This window comes from Uloborus diversus, chromosome 1, assembly GCF_026930045.1.
Source record: "Uloborus diversus isolate 005 chromosome 1, Udiv.v.3.1, whole genome shotgun sequence".
Lineage (NCBI taxonomy): Eukaryota > Metazoa > Arthropoda > Arachnida > Araneae > Uloboridae > Uloborus > Uloborus diversus.
In genome coordinates, this window is record NC_072731.1 from 106,298,126 (window position 1) to 106,320,437 (window position 22,312).

The 22,312-nt window shown below is 31.2% G+C and overlaps 1 protein-coding gene across 1 annotated transcript in view; it reads right to left on the reverse strand.

The window, feature by feature from the left end:
* The window catches only part of LOC129218281 (gamma-aminobutyric acid type B receptor subunit 2-like), a 157,589-nt gene that overhangs the window by 59,413 nt on the left and 75,864 nt on the right, over positions 1-22,312 (reverse strand). The window contains exons 6-11 of the mRNA XM_054852548.1: positions 15,766-15,999; positions 10,709-10,769; positions 5,702-5,785; positions 2,841-2,991; positions 1,714-1,846; positions 1,505-1,612 (exon numbers count right to left, since the gene is read on the reverse strand). Coding sequence (XP_054708523.1) covers positions 1,505-1,612; positions 1,714-1,846; positions 2,841-2,991; positions 5,702-5,785; positions 10,709-10,769; positions 15,766-15,999 — 771 coding nt within the window. The remainder of the gene's footprint in view (positions 1-1,504; positions 1,613-1,713; positions 1,847-2,840; positions 2,992-5,701; positions 5,786-10,708; positions 10,770-15,765; positions 16,000-22,312) is intronic.

Here is a 22,312-nt window from a genome sequence, read left to right on the forward strand (position 1 = left end):
GTAAACTTGCTTTGTGAAAAAAAGGTTTAAAACTTCAGTACTTTAAAATAAAAGCATTTAAATGGATTAAAGGGGGTAAGAAATGAACTCTTGAATAAAATTGAGAGAATGGCCGGCAACTTAGAAGACATACCTATATTTTATTTTCATTTCGTTTAATTTTATATTAACTTTAACTTTATTATGCTTCTAAGCCTGTCAGGAAATAATCGCAAAACGAAGTGTCGCCACTCACGATGCCGATGTGGAAAAGCTGATCTCCCTTGCACTTCTTGTAAATGTTCTTGTGAAAATGGTGGGGCCCGCTGAGATATGTCCCAGTAATGTTTAAACTATGCTTTTGTAATAAAAAAACCTGATTGAGCACAATTTAAAATGTTTTTGACTAAAATTCGGTTATTTTTAAAAAAATTAAGTAAAAGATTATTAGTGCTATATTTTGTGACACATTTTCAGGAACCAAATTTTAAAATGCCTTTCTATCGCTGCTTTTAACTAAACCCAGTGGCACGACAGCCCATGGGTGCCAAGGCCTACTTTGCTCATTTCATTCTTTCTGACCAAGAACTCTGGGGTGCTAGGCAGATGTTCCGATTAGGTGGTCAGCCGAAAGCGGAACCCCCAGTATTTAGTTGTATTTAGTACCCAAGCACACTTGGTACTCGCTGTTTTTAACAATAATTCTTTTAAGGAGACACGAAAAGAGTGAATTAAATACACTATTGACTGAAATACATCTATTTGTAACCAATTCTCTAAGGTAAGTCCTATCTGCGAGTAAGATAACTTTGGGACGCTATAAAAAAACAATCCAAATGACTTAGCGAATGCCTCCGTTGCTAAAAGTGATCCTTAATGACCATAAAACATAATTAAAAAAAGAAATTGATTTTATCTTTAAATGCAAAATCTTTCCGTTATGCCTCTGGATTATGTCCGTCAGTTTAAAGAATAATTTTCCAAGATGCCGTATCTGGTATCATTGAATATTAAAAAAATCTTCAACGGAGCTCTGTTCTTTCAAGAGTTCTATTTTGGTTGCCCATGGTACATCTGAATCCGAGAAGTGTTTCCCACCCATAGACCGCTTGACTTAAAAAAAAAAAAAACAGCAGCCAAATAGAGGCACGAAATCTAGATCTTCCTCCATAACAACCTGATTCTCACATAAAAAAAAGCGTTAAACGATCAACTGAACAATAATTTAAAAAAGAAAGACCCACAAGCTTCATATCAACAAACCGAAGGTTCCAAAAATATTTAATGGTTTAAAACGTCCATTCCATATTACTAGAACATAACATATCACCCTCCATTTTTCATTTGTATCAAAAATTTTTGTTCATGACAACAAAATAAATAGTATTTTTTGGAAAGTGACATCCAATCACATACAGTTATAGTATGCGTTAATGGTGATTTTTTTCATCCAACAAGTTAAGTTACTTATTAAAATGGTATACGCCAATAAGTTTATACCTCTAGTTAAATTAAAACTGCATACCTTTTTATTAAGTTTGATGTTTGTAAAAATAGCATGAACTCTCCAAGTTTTGCTAAACATGGATCCAAATGCGAGTGTAAAACCGGACATTAAAACCCATGCCCTTGCCTAAAGAAAAAAAAGGTGATTAATAGCATTAAAATTTCATGCGTAAAGATTAAGCTTTTATTAAAAACTATATGGGAAAACTATATAGGATATATACTTACAGCACAGATATATGGAAAGTTGGTTTCGCTGCTAAGTCCACTATCCATGCCTAATAAAATGACACTGGTGTACGTTAACATGCATCCTACGACAATGATATTATTCAAATAGGGACTGGACATTTTTATATATCTGAAAAAAAAAACATATAATCTGTGTTTTTATAAAGTAGTATTTCCTAAGAGTTAATAAAGTGCACTCAAGTTATTTTTGCGAATGCGCACTATTTATTGCACAAAAACAAGCTTGAAAAAGTTTCACTTCATTCCACAGTTACAAACAAAACAAAACAGGAGCTTTAAAAGAATGTCTTTTGTTAAGCGTTAACGGGCCAATATTTAAGCAGAAATTCTTCAACAAAGCTAATATTATAACAGTGACAGTGAGATAATATATTACTAGCTGATTCGCGCAAAGTAATCACTTTTGACAACGTTAGTTGGAAAATCCGATGGTTTTAAATAGGAATGACCATCGTAGTTTATAGGTGGATAGTGTCAGAATAAGTTAATATTATTGAAAATAAAAGAAATAAGCTGATCTTCGACTAAGCACAAGTTACAAAACTTCTTTTTTTTAATGTATCGTTTTTTTTTAAATTTTAAGTCAGGTTGCGCCATGCCGCTTCACTGCTGCTTCATTGGGACTAATAATAACTCGGGGGTGTTTATGTAAACACGACACCGCTTAAACACCATAGGAAGTGGAGGGGGGTCATACGAAAGCCTACCCACTTTGGGTGACACTACCCACGTTGGGCCACACTCCCCTACTGAATTAAAAAAAAAAAAAAACGAAAATTGAAATAGTCATTTAGTTTTGGCTCATATTATGTCATCTTAGCATAGTTTGAAAAATAAAGTTGGGAATTAAGCTCTGAACATTTAGGAAATGTATGGACACTTTCATTAAAAGGGATTACAACTGAAGAGATCGAAAGGGTAGTAAAAGTTAATATTTTTAAGAGGTATTTTAATCATATCTTGAAAAAAAAAAAAAAAAAAAACTAGTTAAAGGCTACTGACAATAATAAAAACAGGTGAAAATGCTGCTTTTTAAAAAATCTTTACCCCCCATAGACAACATTTTATAAACTTGAGAAAGTACGTAAACGTTTGAAGTTTACCTTTGATTCCTATATTTGATGTTTACTATGAGAAAAACAGATGCTATAACAATTCCTATAACAGCAAAGGCAACCAATATTATGTAGACGGTTATGCTTATCCGTTTGCGTGCAATTTTTCGATGTGTTCTGTCTGCAGCTGGACCGCCACCTAATTAAAAAAATAAAAAAAACGAAAACTCTAGTATATATATAATAAAACTATAAGTACTGTTAAACAGTAAAAAAATGTAAAGTGGTGAGAACTTTTGAATAAATACTAGAAGAAGAAATACGAGATTCCGTATGCTGTTTTTTTTAAGACGGAATTCCGCTTTTAGTGCTGAAATGTAGTTGCATTTTTTCAAAAATAAAACAGAAAAACTTCTAATTAAATTACAGTACCCTCGCTTTAAATTAATTAACATTGGATATTATTTTAAAAGGGAAATTTTATTCTCTAATAGTTTATTTCTGTGACAGTTAACTAATGTTACCTGTTTAAAATATATAACATTGCTAAAGAAACATCATGTGTGAAAAAAAAAGAGCTTCATTTATTTTAGTGACTGTCGTTTTGCTAATTATTTTATTTAGATACTTATGTGTTTTTCTTTAATTAAAGTGACACAATTTGAAAACATATTTTGTTTATCCTATCTTTGATATCTTGTTTATCATTACAATGGATAAATTAGGAAAAAAAAAGTTTAGGGCAGGGGTTTTTTATGCTTCTTCAGCTCATAGAATCATTAGTACTGAACTGTTTTTATCAGAAAAATTCTACCACTTGCACAGGTAAAGAAAAACAAGTTTAAAAAAGCTTTTTTTTTTTTAAATTTTTTTTTAAAAGTATTGTTGCTGTGTAATAATGTAGTTTATCCTGATTGTATTTTGATGTAAACTGTCAAAATTAGTCCTTTTAATGTAAAATGCACTTGCGTTTTACATTCAGCGTTTTATTGCCAACATTCTTTACCTTTGTTGCATATATGTTCATAACAAATTGATCTTTTTAATCAAGTTATCGTTAATAAAATGTTTACACATGTTACTTGCTAACCAAAATTCAAGCATCAATGCTAAACTACTGGATCCCTATACGAAAATCTATTTATTATATTTTAATTGTAATTCCATTAATTTTCAGGCAATTAGTGAATTTTTTTCTCTCCAAAAGTTAAGTTACACCTCGTTTCTCTACTTGCTATACAACATTTCCTGCGATCTCGGGACAATTCTCATCTGGACAAAGAATAGCCAACCAGTCGCGAGAGGAACTATTTGGACAAGCGGCGTTTTCGCATAACGCAGCTAAAAACACTTTTATAACGTAACAGTTGACTTTTTGTAACGCATTCGGTCTGGAATCTATACTAATAATATAAAGCAGTAGAGTTTGTTTATTTAAACGCGCGAATCTCAGGAACTACTGGTTCGACTTGAAAAATTCTTTTTGTGTTGAAAAGTCGATTTATCGAGGAAGGCTATAGGCTATGTAACAACACACTGTGACTAATAGGAAAGGAGCAGTAATAAAAATATTATGACAACGGGAAAATTTACATTATATTATAAAATTCTTAGAACGCAACCATGCCTAGCCACGGTGGTTCAACCTGAAAATGTCACTTCGTGATCCAGAGAGTGTAGGTTCGAGTCAGCCATGAGGCAAATCTCGAGGGTACTTTCGAGAAAATATCCTAAAAAAAATTTTTAAAAAAATTAACCTAACTTATTACTGTGTTATTTTTCTTATTAATTATTTAATTTAAAAAGCTGAACAGTTTGAACAGTTTGTTTGAACGCGTTCATATCAGGAATTAAAAAAAAAAAAATCGGGTTCGAATAAAAAAAAAAAAAATGTGTTGAATTCATTGAGAAAAGTTATAGGCTATATAGCATTACGCCATGACTAATAGGAGTGCGGCAGCAAAAAAAAAAAAAAAAAAATGTTATAAAAATGGGAAAATCTATTTTTGTACTAATACAAAATAAAGCTGATGAGTTTGCCTGTTTAAAAGCAATTATCTCGGGAACTACTGGTACGAATTGAAAAATTCTTTTTAGGTTGAATAGTCCATTTATTGACGAAGGCTATAGGCTATTTTGTAAACCAGATTGACCGAAATATTTGTTATTGCAAATTAAATGTTTAATTAATTGTATGGTTCTATGAATTCCTAATAGATGGCGGGGTAAGTTTAGTTTTATGAATTTCTAATATATGGTGAGGTAAGTTAACACTTCGAGAAGGCGCTGGCCGACAGTGTCGATAGCTGTGAGGAACCATACCCATGCTACGCTGCTGTAATCAGCGAACAGATTTTTGAATTCATTTTTTTTTTGATGTTCAGGTACAAAATGTGTTTTTGAAGGATTTTTCTACAGGGTTTTGTTTTCCTTATTTCTTTAACGTTTGTTTTTGTTCTTATAGTTGAACATATTTACATATCAAAGTAAAAAATTTGGTTTATCGTATTATTCGATTGTGATTGATCATTATAACTTTTTATTATAACATAGTTTATTTGGCGAAACACTTTAAATTGCAGGAAAAAAACCACTTCACTCGCTAAAGGGCAGAGTTACGGTAGCGTGGTTGCTTGGCGCGTTAATCAATGAACTATGTAGTTGAAGGTTTATTTTGAGCTTTAAAGCTACTGTTAATATTTTTATGTGTTTTGGCGAATAGTTTAAATTCCACAGAGACTTTAATAGGTCTTTTGAAAAGGTGTGTACCCATTTTTGTTGAAGAAAAATGATAATTTAACATCAGAAGGGGGGCGGAGGCGTGGAGTTTCTTTGTTCAACGGACTTCCTTTAACTTCTTAGCACGGGCATCGCCGTGCGGGTACTGCTAATTATATAAGTATACGTACCACTCCATATAATAGATGCTCCTTTGCTAAAATCTATTTCATCTGTTACGGGATCATATTCTCCTATTTTTACTTCAGATCCATCTGTGAAAATGCAAGAAGAATTTTTAGCACATTAAGTATTCATTTTACAGTGATTTAAAAATTAATATGTATATTACAGCGTGAACAACGGCGGAAAATAATTACTTAAACTTTAGTAACGTCAACGAGGCCAAAATAATATATTCGCGCCAAATTTTAATCGTACAAAAAACAGACAGAAAATGTGAGTCGAAAAAATAAAAGGAAAAGCTAAAAATTTCAGTTACCGAAATTTTCCCGAAACCTAGGTACTGACATGCACAAAACGTAATAAGCTAGTAAATTAACAAAGTAAATAATCTCAAAAAAAAAAAAAATCTCTTCCTCCCTATCCCCACTACCATCCAGTAACAAACATTTTTGAGGAGGAAAAACATATATAAAAATACAATTCGCACGCCAAATTAAGGGAAATTGTTTTTGCAAACAAGAATTGCCGCGAAGGTTTGAAGCATTAGGCGATAAAATGGAGGGAGTAAATATACCTTAATTCGTGATGCAAAGATACCAAGTCATCTGATAGATTTTAAAGCAAAGCATTGTGGAAGAAATGAGGTATCTTTTTCTTATTTAACATAAAACGCGTGAACATAGAACGTCGTTGTTGAGTCACGTGACTTGGGGTCTTTACTACAGCTTTTTCTAAGCTAATGATTGAACTTGCTCCCTCCATTAACTAATTCCTGCTCTAAGGTTTAAAACACTGTATAGTCTTCCTGAACGTTGAGCATCGATATTATTGAAGGTGCCTTATTTTGACTGAAAGTAAAATAAAATTTATGTAATAAAGAATTTTTCTCATAAATTTTAAAATAAATAAATAAAAGTAGCCTTTTATAGTTTTTTCTTAACGAACTGAAACTGATATGCAGTATTTAAAGGGAAATAATTTTAAGGTTCAATCAAGACGTGAGGAGAAAACTTACTAACTTTTCTATTAACTTCTTTATTAAATTTATTTATTTAAACTTTTCTTTTTTGACTTATGATTCCTTGTCTAAACTCTTAACAAAAAATTTCGTTAACACTTTCAATCTCGATATTCGCTAGGGTCTGGTGGGGGAAAGTGGTCAATGGGGTAAAGTGGTCATACGTCAAATAAATGGCTATAGCTTGGAAATAAATGTTCGAATGAATGTGAAAATTTTATTTTAGAGTAGGGCTGTTAGAAACTACATTTTGAATACAAAATTTTACAACTGGCAAAATTTTATTTGGTAAAAAAAAATATTTTGCGTGAATATGAAAACTTTTAAAATCTAAACACCTATTTTAACTTCCTTGGGAAATTTTGTTTGTTAGAATTAGGAACAGATTGACTGCACAAGAAGCTTCCTACATGTCTCAAGAACTCTTACTCATTAGCATTTAGCTGAATCTATTTTAGATAATTTTTTAGAACAAATTAAGTGAGATGGGGTAAAGTGGTCATAATATTAGGCTTAACGAATATTGTTCTTCTAATGTCACTTAATCTTTAAGTATAAGGCAGATACAAATTAAATATTAGTTTTACTTATTATGCATTGTTTTTACAGTAAACGGGGTTAAATATACCGACTATATGCGTATGTATAAGCATAAATACTCGTGTAGGCACGTACATAGGCGTATTCAAATAAATGCGCCAATAAATACGTATATGGATATCTGCAAGTATCTTTTATCCATACAGCTATACATTCTACTATACATGTATATGCTCGCTTATATTTGTATACACAAGAACACTTATATAATCAGGTATACACGTAATATACGCGTACCTACTCGAGTAGACACTTAACACTTACATACAAGCATAATAAATACAAGTATACAGGGTGAGTTTAAACCCTTGAGCACATTATTAAAAGGTGTTAGAGGGGAGGATAAGAAGGAAGAATCATAAGGAACATATGGTCACAAACACAATGCTGACGCACTACATGCACGCAAAGCCAGAAACTGATGGATGCAAAAAAAGTCACAAATTTATAATACACAAAGATAATTTTACACAACATTTTAGGTCTTAAGAAAGTTTTAAAGCGATTGATGAAATTTGCGGATTGCAGATGTAATAATGCGTCGCATTCACAGATTACTCTCTGTTGCAATAACGAGACTTTTGAAAAACTTCCATCAACCGCTGCGCCTTTGTTGCGATGCATGTATTAGAGCTACTACAGGCCGTAACTTTAAACAACTGCTCTATATATTTCTTAAAAACTAAAATGTTACGCAAAATCATCTTTGTGCAACAAATTTGTGCCCTGCTTTGCATCCGTCAGTTTCTGGCTTTGTGTGCATGTAGCGCGTCAGTGATTATAACTTCCTTATGATTCTTTGCTTCTTATCCTCCCCTCTTACACTCCTTTGATTTTTGCCCAAAAGCTTAGTTTCACTCAGTAGGCCGACATGTATATAAGCATATATTCTCGTGTATACATACATATACTGGTGTATGCACGTAAATGTACTTACATACGTCTATACAGGTATATAATCGTGTTTACACGTATACATGCGTACATACTCATGCTTCCATATTATATGTACGTGAGTAGACACATACAAAGACGCACTGAATGTATCCACGAATTAACTCGTTTATACTCGTATATGTATGTATGTACACTTATATATGCATATATACGTCTACTCTACACATATATACTCAAGTATGCACGTATTTTCTCGAGATACAACTGCATACGCGCATATGATGTTCGTTTATACGCGTATATACTGGTATACACGTGACACGCGTATAAACGTGACACGTATATACACGTGTCACGTATGTACTACACGTATACACTCCTGTAGGTAATCATATATATATATATATATATATATATATATATATATATATATATATATATATATATATATATATATATATATATATATATATATATATATATATATATATATATATATATATATATATATGCTTATATACTCGTATATACACGTATATACTTGAGTGGGCACGTGCATGCATGTATCTGAAGTATACATGTATCTGCTCATATACGATCGTGTTTACTCGTGCATAACACGATACGAATATATTCGTGTATACACGCATATATTCATGAATATACTTGTAACTATAAAAACAACCGAAATATCCAAGTTTTAGGGTTATCTATAACGGTTTTGCATCTATTTTTAACTATGACCACTTTACCCCATGCTATGACCACTTTCCCCCACCCCATGGGGTAAAGTGGTCATAAAAACATAGGGAAAAGAAAGTGCTATAAAACTACTAAAATCAATGTTTTTCTTCCTTAAATGCAATGTACCGTGTTCTTTAATAATGCAATGTAAAATAACAACAAAAAAAGTTGAAGTGTTTAAAGAATTTGTTGTATTTATTATCCACCTAAGTTGAAAACCTACGATTTTATGACCACTTTACCCCACCAGACCCTACCTTTTTATTCTTACTATTTTGTCTTCTAAATATCCATCGTCATCCTACACCCTTAGGTTGCGGACTACTGCTACTATAATGCATGAAGTAAGGCTTACCAGCTAATCAAATCGATGCTGCGTCATGACGAAGACTGAAGGCACCGTTCAACAATGACAATGATTAACAATGATCGTTGTTTCTGATTTTAGGCTCGATTACATGTTAGCTTGAAATTAGTTTAAGCAACTGTAGTTCACGTTCTAATTACCATGATAAAATTTAACGAATTTCATTTCAGGCAAAAAAATTAGGACTTTATATCGACTTATATAATGGATATGAGTGTGGATCTCTTCCCCCACATAATAGACGATTTATGCAAAAAATTTGCTCAAAATTGGAATAAACGAATCATTATGAGTTTACAAAATAATGAAATTATACAAAACTTATTTGTAACCAAGCATAAGATCTCATACCAAATTTAGAAAGAATCTAAGCACATCAACGGGAGGGGGGGGGATGGAAATTGAGTCGAAGAATTCCATTGCATAAGGAACTAGGAAGACAAATACAGGCGAAGCTAATATAAGCGTAATGAACGCCAGTATATATGTCATTTGGCAGCCGTAAATTTTATTCATTTATTAAAGAAAAATAAAGCCGAGTCATAAAAAAACTTTATGTTACTTGACAAAAAAAGTTTAAGAAAACAATTTCAGTTTTACTGGAATTCAAAGATATGTTTATTTTCAAAAATCTTTTGCTTTGCACATTTTTTTTCTATCGAATTAGTAGTTGACGACTGGTATTTTAATTATTAGTTTTATTGCGGTGAAATACTACACTATTTCTCAAACTACAAGAAGAAATGAATAGCCTGAAAATGAAATTTCAGAAGAATATAGTCGAAAGATATGGGTTGAAAATGAAACAGATAGCCTTAGAGAAAACTGAAATATCGTCATAAATAACCTCAAAAAAATCTAAAGAAGGGAAAGTCAAACTGTGTTAATTCACAAATCACAATACAACTGTACTCTGTGAGTTTTGTCATATTTGTTTCTGCTTCCATAGACTGGTATGCTGTATGGAGATTTATCTCTAGCAAAGTACTCATTTTTTTCAGTTTTTCGTTTCTTCCTTCACTGAAATGACACATTCTTACCAATAAAACGGTTTACTTCCTTGGTTAAACTATTTACTTTTGTGCCCCATCAGGATTTTGATGCGAGTTTAAATTGCAAACCGATTCAATGGAAACTTAGATTATTAGCGTTATCGAGCGGGAGCTCGCCAGTATTCATATAACCTTAAAAATAACCTAACATTGTGTAATAAACTTAAAAATATTAGGTTATACCAAATAATGACACTGATTTCACATTCGCTGAGACAACAAATATATAAATTTATCATTACAGAAAAAATTATTAACAGTTTGAGAGATTTTGATGAAGAGGATTTATAAAATTATAATGAAAAGTAAGCGAAATTATTGCAGGTATACTTACTTTGAAATTGCTTCAAAAGAATTTGGCATTTTCTTTCATTTTTTATAAAATTTACCGATCCCTAAAAAAGAAAACATTTATACATAATCAAAATATTTATATTTCTCACTTGCTGCATTTTATGCTCTTTGCGTAATAACTAAGAGCCACCTTAGTTTCATACTAAAAAAATAAATAAATAGAGCTTAAGCCTATAAGACTTTTAAGCGTAGTTGATACCAGATACTTTAAAATGTTGTATTTTTAAACCGCTCTTGATGGAATAATTATGTATTAGTTTGAGTAAAAGAATCTTGTAAACATGTACGCAATCAAAATTGAAGAAATTAAAAAAAAAAATGTTTAAAATGAGCAAGTGACAAAATATTAATATTGAAAGCATTTTTTTTTTCGAATTTAGTCTGCCTGGTAACGAAGCATTGATAACTATTATTTAAAAAATATTATTAACACAAAAAAGCAGTTTCATTTTTGGGGAATTGAAAGTTACTTGGCGTATTCTTTTTTTGAAAGTAGCAATAATGCACGTAAAACAGGTTTTGGGGTACAAAACTAAATTGAAAACATACTCTTAATCTGCAGTATCAGCACACGTAAAAAGATTCTGTCATTGCAGAAACTTGATTGGAGAAACTGCAGGAATATTTTCCGCTCACAGATTATACGTTGTAAAATTAAAACTTGTCCATTACCCCATCTACAGAACTAGCTCACTTAAAAAATTATGTTATATTTAATTCAAGCACAGTTGGGTTGTTTCCCCAATTGTTTTTTTTTTTTTTTTCTGAAATCGAAAACATGGGATGAGTTACTAGTTTTCTTAATTTTTACTTACTCTTTCTCTTCAAAAATGATCCTAAAAGACGTTCATTCTCCGTCTTTATTTTTGCTGCTCGCGTTCCGCAAATAAGTCCGTATGGTTACCAGAACAAAGTTTCAGTACATTGCCAAAATTCACCAAATGAATATTTTATTTAACTAATAATTTTAGTTCCACTAATAATTTCTCGCAGTGAAAAATCATCAAAGTGCGATATCTTGCCAGAAAAGACAACCACATGTTCCGATTCAAGGTGGTCATCTTTACTTGTGACGCAACACAATGAAACAATTAGTAAACAGGAAAATAGTCAACAATCTGCAATAGTAAAAAGACGAAAATAGAGGAGAAATGCATCTATAACCGAGACTTAGAAATAAATCCATGTATAGTACGTCAACCTGGAAATATTCATAAGAGTACATGCGCGGTTAGGAAACTTTCGATTATTTTAAGAGAAATCCAGAAAATATTGCTTTATTGAAAACATAAAAACGTTTGACCTGCCTTCACGCTTTTCACCGATTTTGTGGTAAGAAAGATTTTCTGCCTTGTAGATAAAGAACTTTTTCTAAAACTTAAAAAAAAAAAAAAAAAAAAAAAAAGGAAAAAGAAAAAGAAAAAAAACTTATCAGTCTTTAAGATGTTTTCGTTTTCATGTTTCATTTCATTTCTTTATCTGCTTTTTTTACTGCCTTTTCGATTTAAAAAGCTAAAAATAATATATTGATCTGTTTTTCTAAAAACATTTTATAGAGTGATGTGGTGAAGAAAATGGAAATAAAATCATGTCTAAGTATAGGGTCAGTTGGAATAGGGGAAACCGTATTTCAAAGTTAAAATCTTTAATTTTTCTGGTTTATTTGGATGACTAGAGATATAAAACTTTACGTATTGGTAAGAAGTGAGTTATTGTCCTGACGATGATATTTTGGTACGCCATCCAGTGACTGCAGTTTTCTGCAGTTTGTGAATAGCATAACTGGGCTGCTATTATAGGGCACGTTGTTCTGCTTAATCCCTGGATTACTGGCGGCAATTTACTGCTTAATCTTAAGCTTTATCTTCAAATGAGAAGCTGAACCTTACCAATGCTGAGAAATCTCGCTGGTGTGTTAAAGTTACTTTAGTTACTTGTTTATTAGCCTTTTTAACTTCAACAGGATGGAATTTGCTTACAGCCCCGTTATTGTCTTTCCCAGATTGATGCGTCCATAACAAGGTCAAAAACGCAGTATTTAAATGGTATAACCGAGCTATGGATGTATTGTTTGTGCATTGTGTCCGAGGTTACGCTCACAGACAGTTATTAAGTAACATTTGACTTTATGGCAGTTTATTGGCGAATGAAATCTCGTCTTTTTTTACGTGAGCGTGTTTTCTTTTACCCCAAAGGTTACTTAACTGAGAGTAAATCTAACGGGGTGAATAGAAATACCCCTTTTATTTCCTCCAAAAATTAAATTATCCGCTGAATTTATGTAAAATATACAGAAAAGAGTAAGATTCATCGAAATTGAATCTTTCAAAAATATGAGTAAGTAAATTATTAGTTGTTTTCATTTATCCCAGAATACAGAAAATATAGGTAAATAGAAACACCTTAATTGGTAATGAAAACTTCACCTTTTTTAGTGTCATCAAACATAATTTATAATTAAATGATCTTGGCAACAGTTCAGAAATGTGAAGCTATTTAAAACTAGTTTTTTCGCATTTTTAGACCTGTTGCAGATAAAAATGTAAGATCACTAAACTATAAAAAAAACACCCTTTTTTATGTATTATCTTCAAACAATGAGGATACAATTGTTTGAAAACAGGTATATCTCATAGAATGTATTTTTCTTTATGTTCCCTATTTTTCATATAAAACAATTTAGTTTTAAAACAAGCACTACAATTTTTAAAAATAAGCACAAGTGTGATAATTAATTTTGTTTCCATTAACTGCACATTTCTTTTCAACCGAATTAACCCTAAAGGTTTTTAAAATCAGCATAAGTGCTGCAATGGAATTTGATTTCATTTACTCCATGTTTCTTTTCAGCTGAATAGACTTTACATGTGTTGCTTTAGAAATACTCACGTTTTAATCAATTTAATTGAGACAAAACATACTTTCATCACATAGCTAACCAATGTAAAAAATAATATGAACAGTAAAACGAAAAACTTGAAACTTTACATTATACTGATAGTTGTAGGGAAAAAATCCTGCTCAGTCATGGAACAAAATGCAAATGAGTTTTTAACATCAATCAAATTTGATACCAACTGCCGATAAAATAAATACTTCCGTTTGCCTTCAATGAGAATTTGTGAAAGTATTTTTAGTAAATAAATTCAAAAAACTTCTCCCATTAAAGAATGTCGAACCGCAAAATACTTCAAAAAGAAACTTCCATCGCATGAACATAATAACTGTGTGCCTTAATTAGAACTAGAAACTGCGCATGGCTGAGCAACTGTGAAGCCACAAAGAATGTTTTCAAGTTTTCTTCACTTTTCCTTTATTAAATTAAAGAACTTCGATAACCGCCCGAGTGAACTGCTGATGAAGTTGAAGGGAAAAAAAAATAAAACACTCAAGAAGTTTTAGGCACTTTTCAATAACCTGGAGGTTACTCATTTCTGTTTGAATTCAAAATGAAATATTGAAGTGAAAGTAAATCTTTTTTCTCATTTTTGTACTATCTCCGGAAAACTCATTTATATTCTGAAAGACTGTATGATCATGAACTATTTTCTCCATCTCACTTTCCTCGGTATCTTATTTACAGAGCTCTCACATTTCATTCTTGCAACATATTTTATAAGGTTAATAATAAGAATATTTCATTTAAATATTTTTAAACTTGTTGTAAAACCAAACTTTTTTAAGAATATAGTTTACATACTTAAATTTTAAATATGATTTTTTTCTTGTGCAGATTATGTCCAGTAGAAAATCAACAAATAGTATTGTTTTTTATACTTTAAATCCAACAATGGCAATGACGACTTTTTCTAACTAAAATTTAGAAAAAACTTACCTTAAATACCAAATGAGCTGGATGTTTCTTTTTTAGTTATTCATAGTATTTTAGTCAGATTTTAAAAACACCATACCATCCCGAATGTGTTTTTTAATTATAAAGACGTAATTTAAGTTTTTCGCATTTATGTTAATAAAAGTCTAAAAAGTTACCTAATTAATATTATTCCAGTTAATCTACACAAAATACTACTTAGAGAAAAACTATGTCACTTTTCAAAATGTTTAATATGATTAGCCTAGCAATAGGTATTTCTCGATGCAGCAAACCTGCGGTTGTAATTATCATCACAATTGATTCCATGAAAACCTATGGATAACTATCGTTATCTGCTATCTGTTACTATAATGTTTGATCATCTGTAGTGAACTCATGAAAGAAGTCAAACAGTCGATTTACAGATAAGTTCCATTTTTATATTTATGAAGATTTAAAAAACATCTTGAACAGATTTTACCCGCTGAAAAAAGTGGATAAAATAAAATTCAATTTAAAAGAAAAAAATTGGAGAGCAGTGGGTATTTAGATAAAAACAGTATTTCTGAATTTAAATCTTTTGATCAAGGAACGTGAAAAAGTTCAACAAAGTTCACAATTCAGTTGGTATTATTACTTCATCATTTAATTGAAAAATATACCTGTTGTTTTAAATAATCCTAGAGTAAATAAACGCAGTCGTCTCTGTGATTCCAATTCCCTCGAAAAGTAATACTACACTGCAAAAAAATCTTAAAACATTCAAACAAGGCCTAAGCGCTTCAGAAAGTTGTTCTGTGACAAAGCTAATAAAAAGTTAATTATTGTACCTTAAAATCAATTACGTAAAAAATAAAAAGTATCAATCTTTTCCATGTCAAGATAAATAGTAATAAGTAGCAAAAATTCATTGCACACAAATTTTCATTTTTTTTTCGATTTTGCTTTTATTTTTAACCTTATCTGTTATTTTATTATTTTATTTTTATACCATGATTTTTTCATCATTATAGATGTTAGGCAAGTACATTGGATGAATCATCAATTTTCAGTATCAATCTCAACTATTTATGTATTTTTTTTTTTTTTTTTTTGAAAAATTGGATTCACTGAGCTTCTTGAGGAGTTCATTGGTCACGCGAACTACACAAACGCCAAAGTTCTGTGAATAAAAGAAATTAGCTTGACATTAATTCAGTCAAAAGTATTAAAAAACCACTTACCGTAACTCCCGTAAATGAGGTCTCGTTAAAGGCCTCCCTAAAAAGCTTCCCCCACGTTTCATCTCTGTACTGGAAATCCTTCAGAGCTGTCGGCTTGCCTTTCGCTTTCAATTTCTGGGCGACGTTTTCTATGGCCATCGCGATGGCCCATATACCATCATAGGCATAACCATGGAAACGACTGTATTCATCATTCCTTTTCTTGTCGTACTCGCAAGCATATTCGGCAGCCGTCTGTTAAATGCAAGGAGTAAAATTATACTAAACGGATCTCTTAAAAGCGGCTCCGTTAAAAAGTGAAAATGAAATCAATGATTTAGTAAATACGCTACAGAGAAACAGAACGTAACTAGAGGAGGATCTGAAAGGGTCCTCCATTGACTTTGGGGCCCATGTGCAGACGTCATAGAAAACTAAATAGAAAGATTTGAACTTATCCGTTTTGAATATCGAAAAAATTGTTTCGCGAATGGAGTAAAATAATGAAAACTCTACGTAGGGTTGACCGAAAAGTGGCTGAGTTTGTTAATCCCGGGTTATTGGTAATGCACACAACATATTTTTCAGTGGGAGATTTTTTGTCTACCCAGAATATGGCCGAGTTTTTCTTATTTTTAATTTTTTTTTCTTAATCTTACCAAGTTTTTGGGTGCCAAGTTTTTGAAATTCTACTGCACCTGTACTTGGCTTTATCCTTTCGTGACATGTTTTGGGTTTCCCTTTGGCACAAAAATACTTTGGCGTTTATTGATTGTACCTGTATTAGTTTTGTCGCCTCTAAATACAGTCAGCTGTTTTCCTTAAAATAAATAAAATAATAAATGATAAAAATAACATTGTAACTCACTTAAAGTTTCGTGTTCTGGCTGTTTTATGTGCTACAAGGAAAAAAATACCTGCTACATGTTGGCGGCTAGTAGTAAAACCGGCGCTATCTCTATCATACGCATAATCACTCTGAGGTTCTAAAATACAAACAAACCGAGCTGCTGCCATAATACTATTCTGAACTTTTAACAAACTAATCCAAAACTCTCCAAAACTAATTACAAGCAAACTCCCATTTTTCCGCAGAATAGGGTAGCACGGTAACCGTGGACAGTCGAATTCTACGGAAGATACGCAAAATCGATAAACAAAGCTTCTCAAGTATGCAATAGTTTCAAAAAATCAATAACACATGCATTAAAAATGAAGTTAAGAATAACATTATTGTAAATAATGAATGAAAAAGCCAAGCAAGGATTGCTTATTTTTGCAAACGGGATAACCCACATACGCGAGCCGATTGTACAAACATACCAACTGAAAAAGCTATCTTAAATTAAAAACGCATGGGGGAAAGGTGGTGATATTTTTCAAACAAAACTGCTCGCTCGTCACATAAGTGTAGATCTAAAGCAGTAAGAATTGTAGATCTAAAAATAATTTTGTAGTGTAGTTTAAAAACCAAGTTTCAACTAGTCAGCTTCCAGTGACCTCGGAAGGTTTGATTCCATTAGAAGGGATAGAGAGAAATAAATACAAATGTCTAAAATTAGATGCTTCACTTGGGTTCACACAAGGTAAAATTGATGCACTTTATCTACATTACTACATCTACCCAGTTTTATAATACATTCTATATTTAAAAACCGCAGTTTAAGTGCAAATTATTTATGTAAAAAGTATTTAGTTTATGTGAGAATTGGATAAATACCTTTGTGCATGAACCGTGAAAAAGGATATAATAACGTTTAAATGCACAAAATTGCAGACTGCAGACACTTGTTTTGGTGTTACAAGGCACAGCTTTTTCAATGCGAAAAAGTAAACTTATGGATGAAAATACACCCGACAAAATCTGACAAAAGCTTTTGTCGGATGTCTTTCATTTATACGCTCTTTTTTTTTCAGCTAAAATGACATTTCTTGTGACACCGAAACATGTGTTTGCAGTAATCTGCATTTTTGTGCAATCAAGCGTAGTTATGTATCCGTTTATGAAGTTTAAAAGTCGAAAGTTTAAATTTTTAAACAGGAAATAGAGGAAAAATATTGCTTTCATACAAGATTTTATCTATCATTTTGCTATTGATGAGGTCACTGCAAATTGCCACTTTCAAAACGGAGACACTTGATTAACCTTCAGAAAAACACTTGTTCCACCTCACCTTGCAATAAAAAAACAAAGTAAGTATTTATTCATAATTATAAGTATCCGTGCAGTTCCTCCTTCCTACAGAATGTACTTCCGGGTATTGCGTGCTAAATCAAATACATTTGAAACCACTTTATGCGATAGAGGGGAAAACTTAAAAGAAAAAAATCCGAGCAGAAACTCGATGAGGAGTGTCCCGCTATCTGATTTGCTTATTCCAGAAACTGATTTATTCGGTTTCGTTCTGTTGTTCTTCTGTGGGTAAGAAATATTCTTCCAAATCCTATTACATTCTGCAGCATTATATTCTATCGTGAAAGTTGAAAGCATAAATCTGTTCCGTTCCGAAGTCTTACCGTTTTACCGCTCTTCATTCGCATAAAGGGTTTGTTTTTTACTTCGTCATATTTCTGTAATGAAATATTCTCCGCGGATATGCTCTCGCATAAATTCGATCAACTTCAGTTAAGGAAAGGAGACTTCTTATGTCGCTAAGTCTAAACGAATTTGTACGCTTGTACAATTTGAAGAGCTAGTTTACAGACATGGAATAGGAATTCCATGCTTATATATTGTCTCCAATTTAATAAATTTATTATTTAACTTTTAAGCCCTTTTTTTTAAAGGGGCGGGAGGGGGGAGGAAGTGAAGTGTGGTAACGGATCTCTTACTTTTTATTTTTGTTGATTTATTTTTTTAGATGAAAGCAGTACGTATTCAAGTACGAAATATAGATTTAAAATTTTTAACTATAGCAGTATATTCATAGATACATCATCTTTACAGATTTCCTTAAAGGAGAAATATGTCTAATTATGATTAAAAAAGGGGAAAATAAATTTACTACTCAACTTATGTTTGTAAAATCTTATCAAGTAACGTAAAGACAAACTTACAAACTATTGGTTATTTAACATTTCCCTCCAGTGTGTTCCGTTTGAAAAGGATGGAATGAACTTAATTATTGTATTATGATCATTTAATCAAGTAATGTAAGATAATGTATTGTACTTTTTTGTCAATATTTTTAATTTTCTAAGGTGACTATGAAAGAGAAATATATCTGTGTTAGAAAAAAATCCTCTGAGATAAAACAATGTTTACTTTACAATTCATTTAGTCAGGCAATCGGACAATCGAATAAAGGTATACTAATTTATGAAAGAAATTAAAAGTAGTAACATATTCTATTTATTGAAGAAAATCCATAAAATTTTGTAAGTTAAAAATAAAGTCAAAGTTGATTATTTCAAAACGTGCTACGTTTTTGGCAGCATCCATTTTTCTCCTTTCCTCGTAAAAATTTATACAAATGAAATGAAAATTCCATTACATCTTTTTCTAAGTTCAATCTTTTTTATTTCACGAAATCAAACTGAATTATTGAATAAACGTTGTTTCTTGTAAAATTGGGTAGACCGGGACACGTTTACGCGAATTTTTTTCAATGCATTTCCTAAATTTTATGTCTTAACTTAGGAAATTTTAGACGTTGCGGTTTTATAAAGCAGTTAATGGAGTCAAAATTGGTATATTCAGTTGTTGCTCAGTTTGTGCTTTTAAAAGTTAAAAAAGTATGTTTGAGTCCTGGTCGGTTTCGTAAACTTGCCCCGAACATGGTGCACATTTATGCATATTTATTTTGACACCTAACATGGTTCTGTTAGTGTTTGGAACACTATGTCCTTCCATCGCTAAAATAAAGCAAATTTATTACAGACTGAATTGTGCATAAATTAAAAGCTAAACGTGCATGAAGACATCCCTGTATGATTGTAAGCTATAAGATACGAATTCGTAAATCAATTAAAAATTAAATGGTAATCTTCAAAACTAAATGACCTGAAAATACTAAAAAGTTTTGAGACAGTTCGGAGCGAAAAAAGCGTCAGGGCACGTTTAGAAGTGAGATGCAGTAAGAACGTGCGTAAAGGTACTCAGACGTCAACGCGTAAACTTGCCCCGCCACCAAGTTTAGATTTATTTTTAACGTGAAAAAAGAAAAAATAAATAAATAAAATAAACTAAAATAAATAAATTAAAAAAAATACAAATAAAAAAAATAATAATAACATTTCAATTCATACAAATACAATTCTTAAAAAAGGATAACATTCTACTAATTTTTATATATTTTTTCTTTCTTAACTAAGTATTGTTTATCCACAATAAGCTACAAAACGTTCAACTCAAAATTTACTCGACTTGGTAGAAAACAGATTATTTTTTCTGCATGCTAGACCGAAACTCGACTGATGCTCAAAAACTTGCGAGGATATTTGCTAGAGCAGCATCAAACTGTTATGACTGTTGGCTCTCCAGTTATGATTCGTTTTGAAAAAAGGGCACTGCGTAAACGTGCCCCAGTCTACCCTACGATCTGGTGTGAACTTATCATTTTTGAAAGCATTTTTCTATATTATTAAATAAATTCAACATGTTTCTTTTCATTGTTACTATTTTTTTTTAATTTTAACATATTGATTGATCTACTTAAACCTGCATGGAAATTTATCTCTTAACTTGCCTTGAATAAATTAATTATGCAACCAAATGTGAAACTTCAGTTTTTTATACCACTGAAACACACTGTATAACTGGATAAACATTTGTTCCGGTAATATACGCTTAGCTATAAATGTATAAATTTTTTGGGGACCAATTTTCGATATTCTTAAAAAAAATTAACATTTTTACATTTATTTATTTATTTTTAAATTTAACATCTTGATTGATCTTACTTAAACCTACATGGATTCTTTTAAACATATTTTGAATAAGTTTTAAATTGTAACCAATTGTGAAACTTAAGTCTTTTATACCAGATAATACAATCATGGCTATGAATTTACCATCTTTGGAACCATTTTTCGATTTTCTTGGTTAAACTCACTTTGTTTGATTTAATTATTTATTTATTTTTCAATTTTAACATGTTTATTGATCTTACTTAAACCTACATGAAAATTTATCTATTAACTTGTTTTGAATAAATTTTGAACTGTGACCAAATGAAAAATTTACGTTTTTTATACTTAAAATAACTTTTGAGGACCTCTAATTTCAGTTACTTAAAATCTTTGAAAATTTATTAAACGAAATTGCTTGCTAAAGAACTCAATAAAGCAACCGATTAACCGGACCATAAAACACACCATTAAACAAGCTTGTTTTTTTTTTAAATCAGAGTAATGGTTGTTTCAAGATTATTATTCGGGAATGGTAAAATAAATAAGGGAATGACCTAAGAAGGGATTTTTTGACCCAGTTATATGACCTCAAATAAAACAAAAATGTCATTAGCGCGCCAGCAGTCTTGAGTGACAGTATCGATTGATATTTCCCTTGTTCTAGACTGCATTGTTTCAAGAAATTGTCGTACTTGCGTGGGTATAGCAGGAGTAATGTTTACGTTAAAGAAAATCTTATTTCTTCTAGACTTGTATGTAACTTGACATTACCGGTATGCTTTTTATTTAACGTAAGCATTTTCATTCTAGGGGAAAGATCAATAAACTACCGACCAATTTCGACGAACATGATTGAAGACTGTTTAACAGAACTATTTTGCACAAACGATCTGCTGTCCTTTTTCTAGAAGCATGCGTTTTAAAAGATAATTTTGTTCTCGTTAATCTAAACTGAAATCAAAATTAATTCAAATATGTATTGAAACTTACGCTTTAATGAATTTTACTTTTAGTAAGCATTTATTTATGTCTAAATAAAAGTTAAAAGTACAAAACCTTCGTGTTTGAACATTTTTCCTTAAAAACTTGATGAAATTATCAAAAAAGTACAAAATATCCTCCAAACCAGTGATTGGCATTTGTTTAGGAGGTTATTTTTCCATATTTTCAAAATATTGGCTCCAGGATCACATCAGTTCTATTTTAGGTTACGCATTGTGTTGTAGCATAGAAAATAAGAACATTTTACAAATCAAATAATCCATTTGCATCTATACCAATATATTTTAATGATTTTATTGACTTCTTTGATGCTGTTTCTTTATCTATGTAAAGTTTGATACTTCATGTTTATGTAAATTACTCATGTTTCTGAATTGATCTTGAACATGTTTTGTGATGAATTGAAAATGAATTTTAAGTCCAATAAGATTGATATTGTTCAAGTGAAGTTCACGTTTGCTTTGTTTGGCTAATATCAACCAATAAGACTGCTTTGATTACAGTTGGCTAGGAGAAATGTTAAAGCATTAGCAAATGTTTTTCTTTTTAAATTGAACTTTGCATAGAACTTTTTATTCTTTTAATTACGTTTAACTAGTTTTACTTACAATAGTGTGGGAAACCTCAAATCTGTTTATTTGGTCACAAAAGATGACTCTAGTTTCTCACTTGGTTATCTCCGGGTCATACGTTACCCGCTACTGCTGTAATCCGT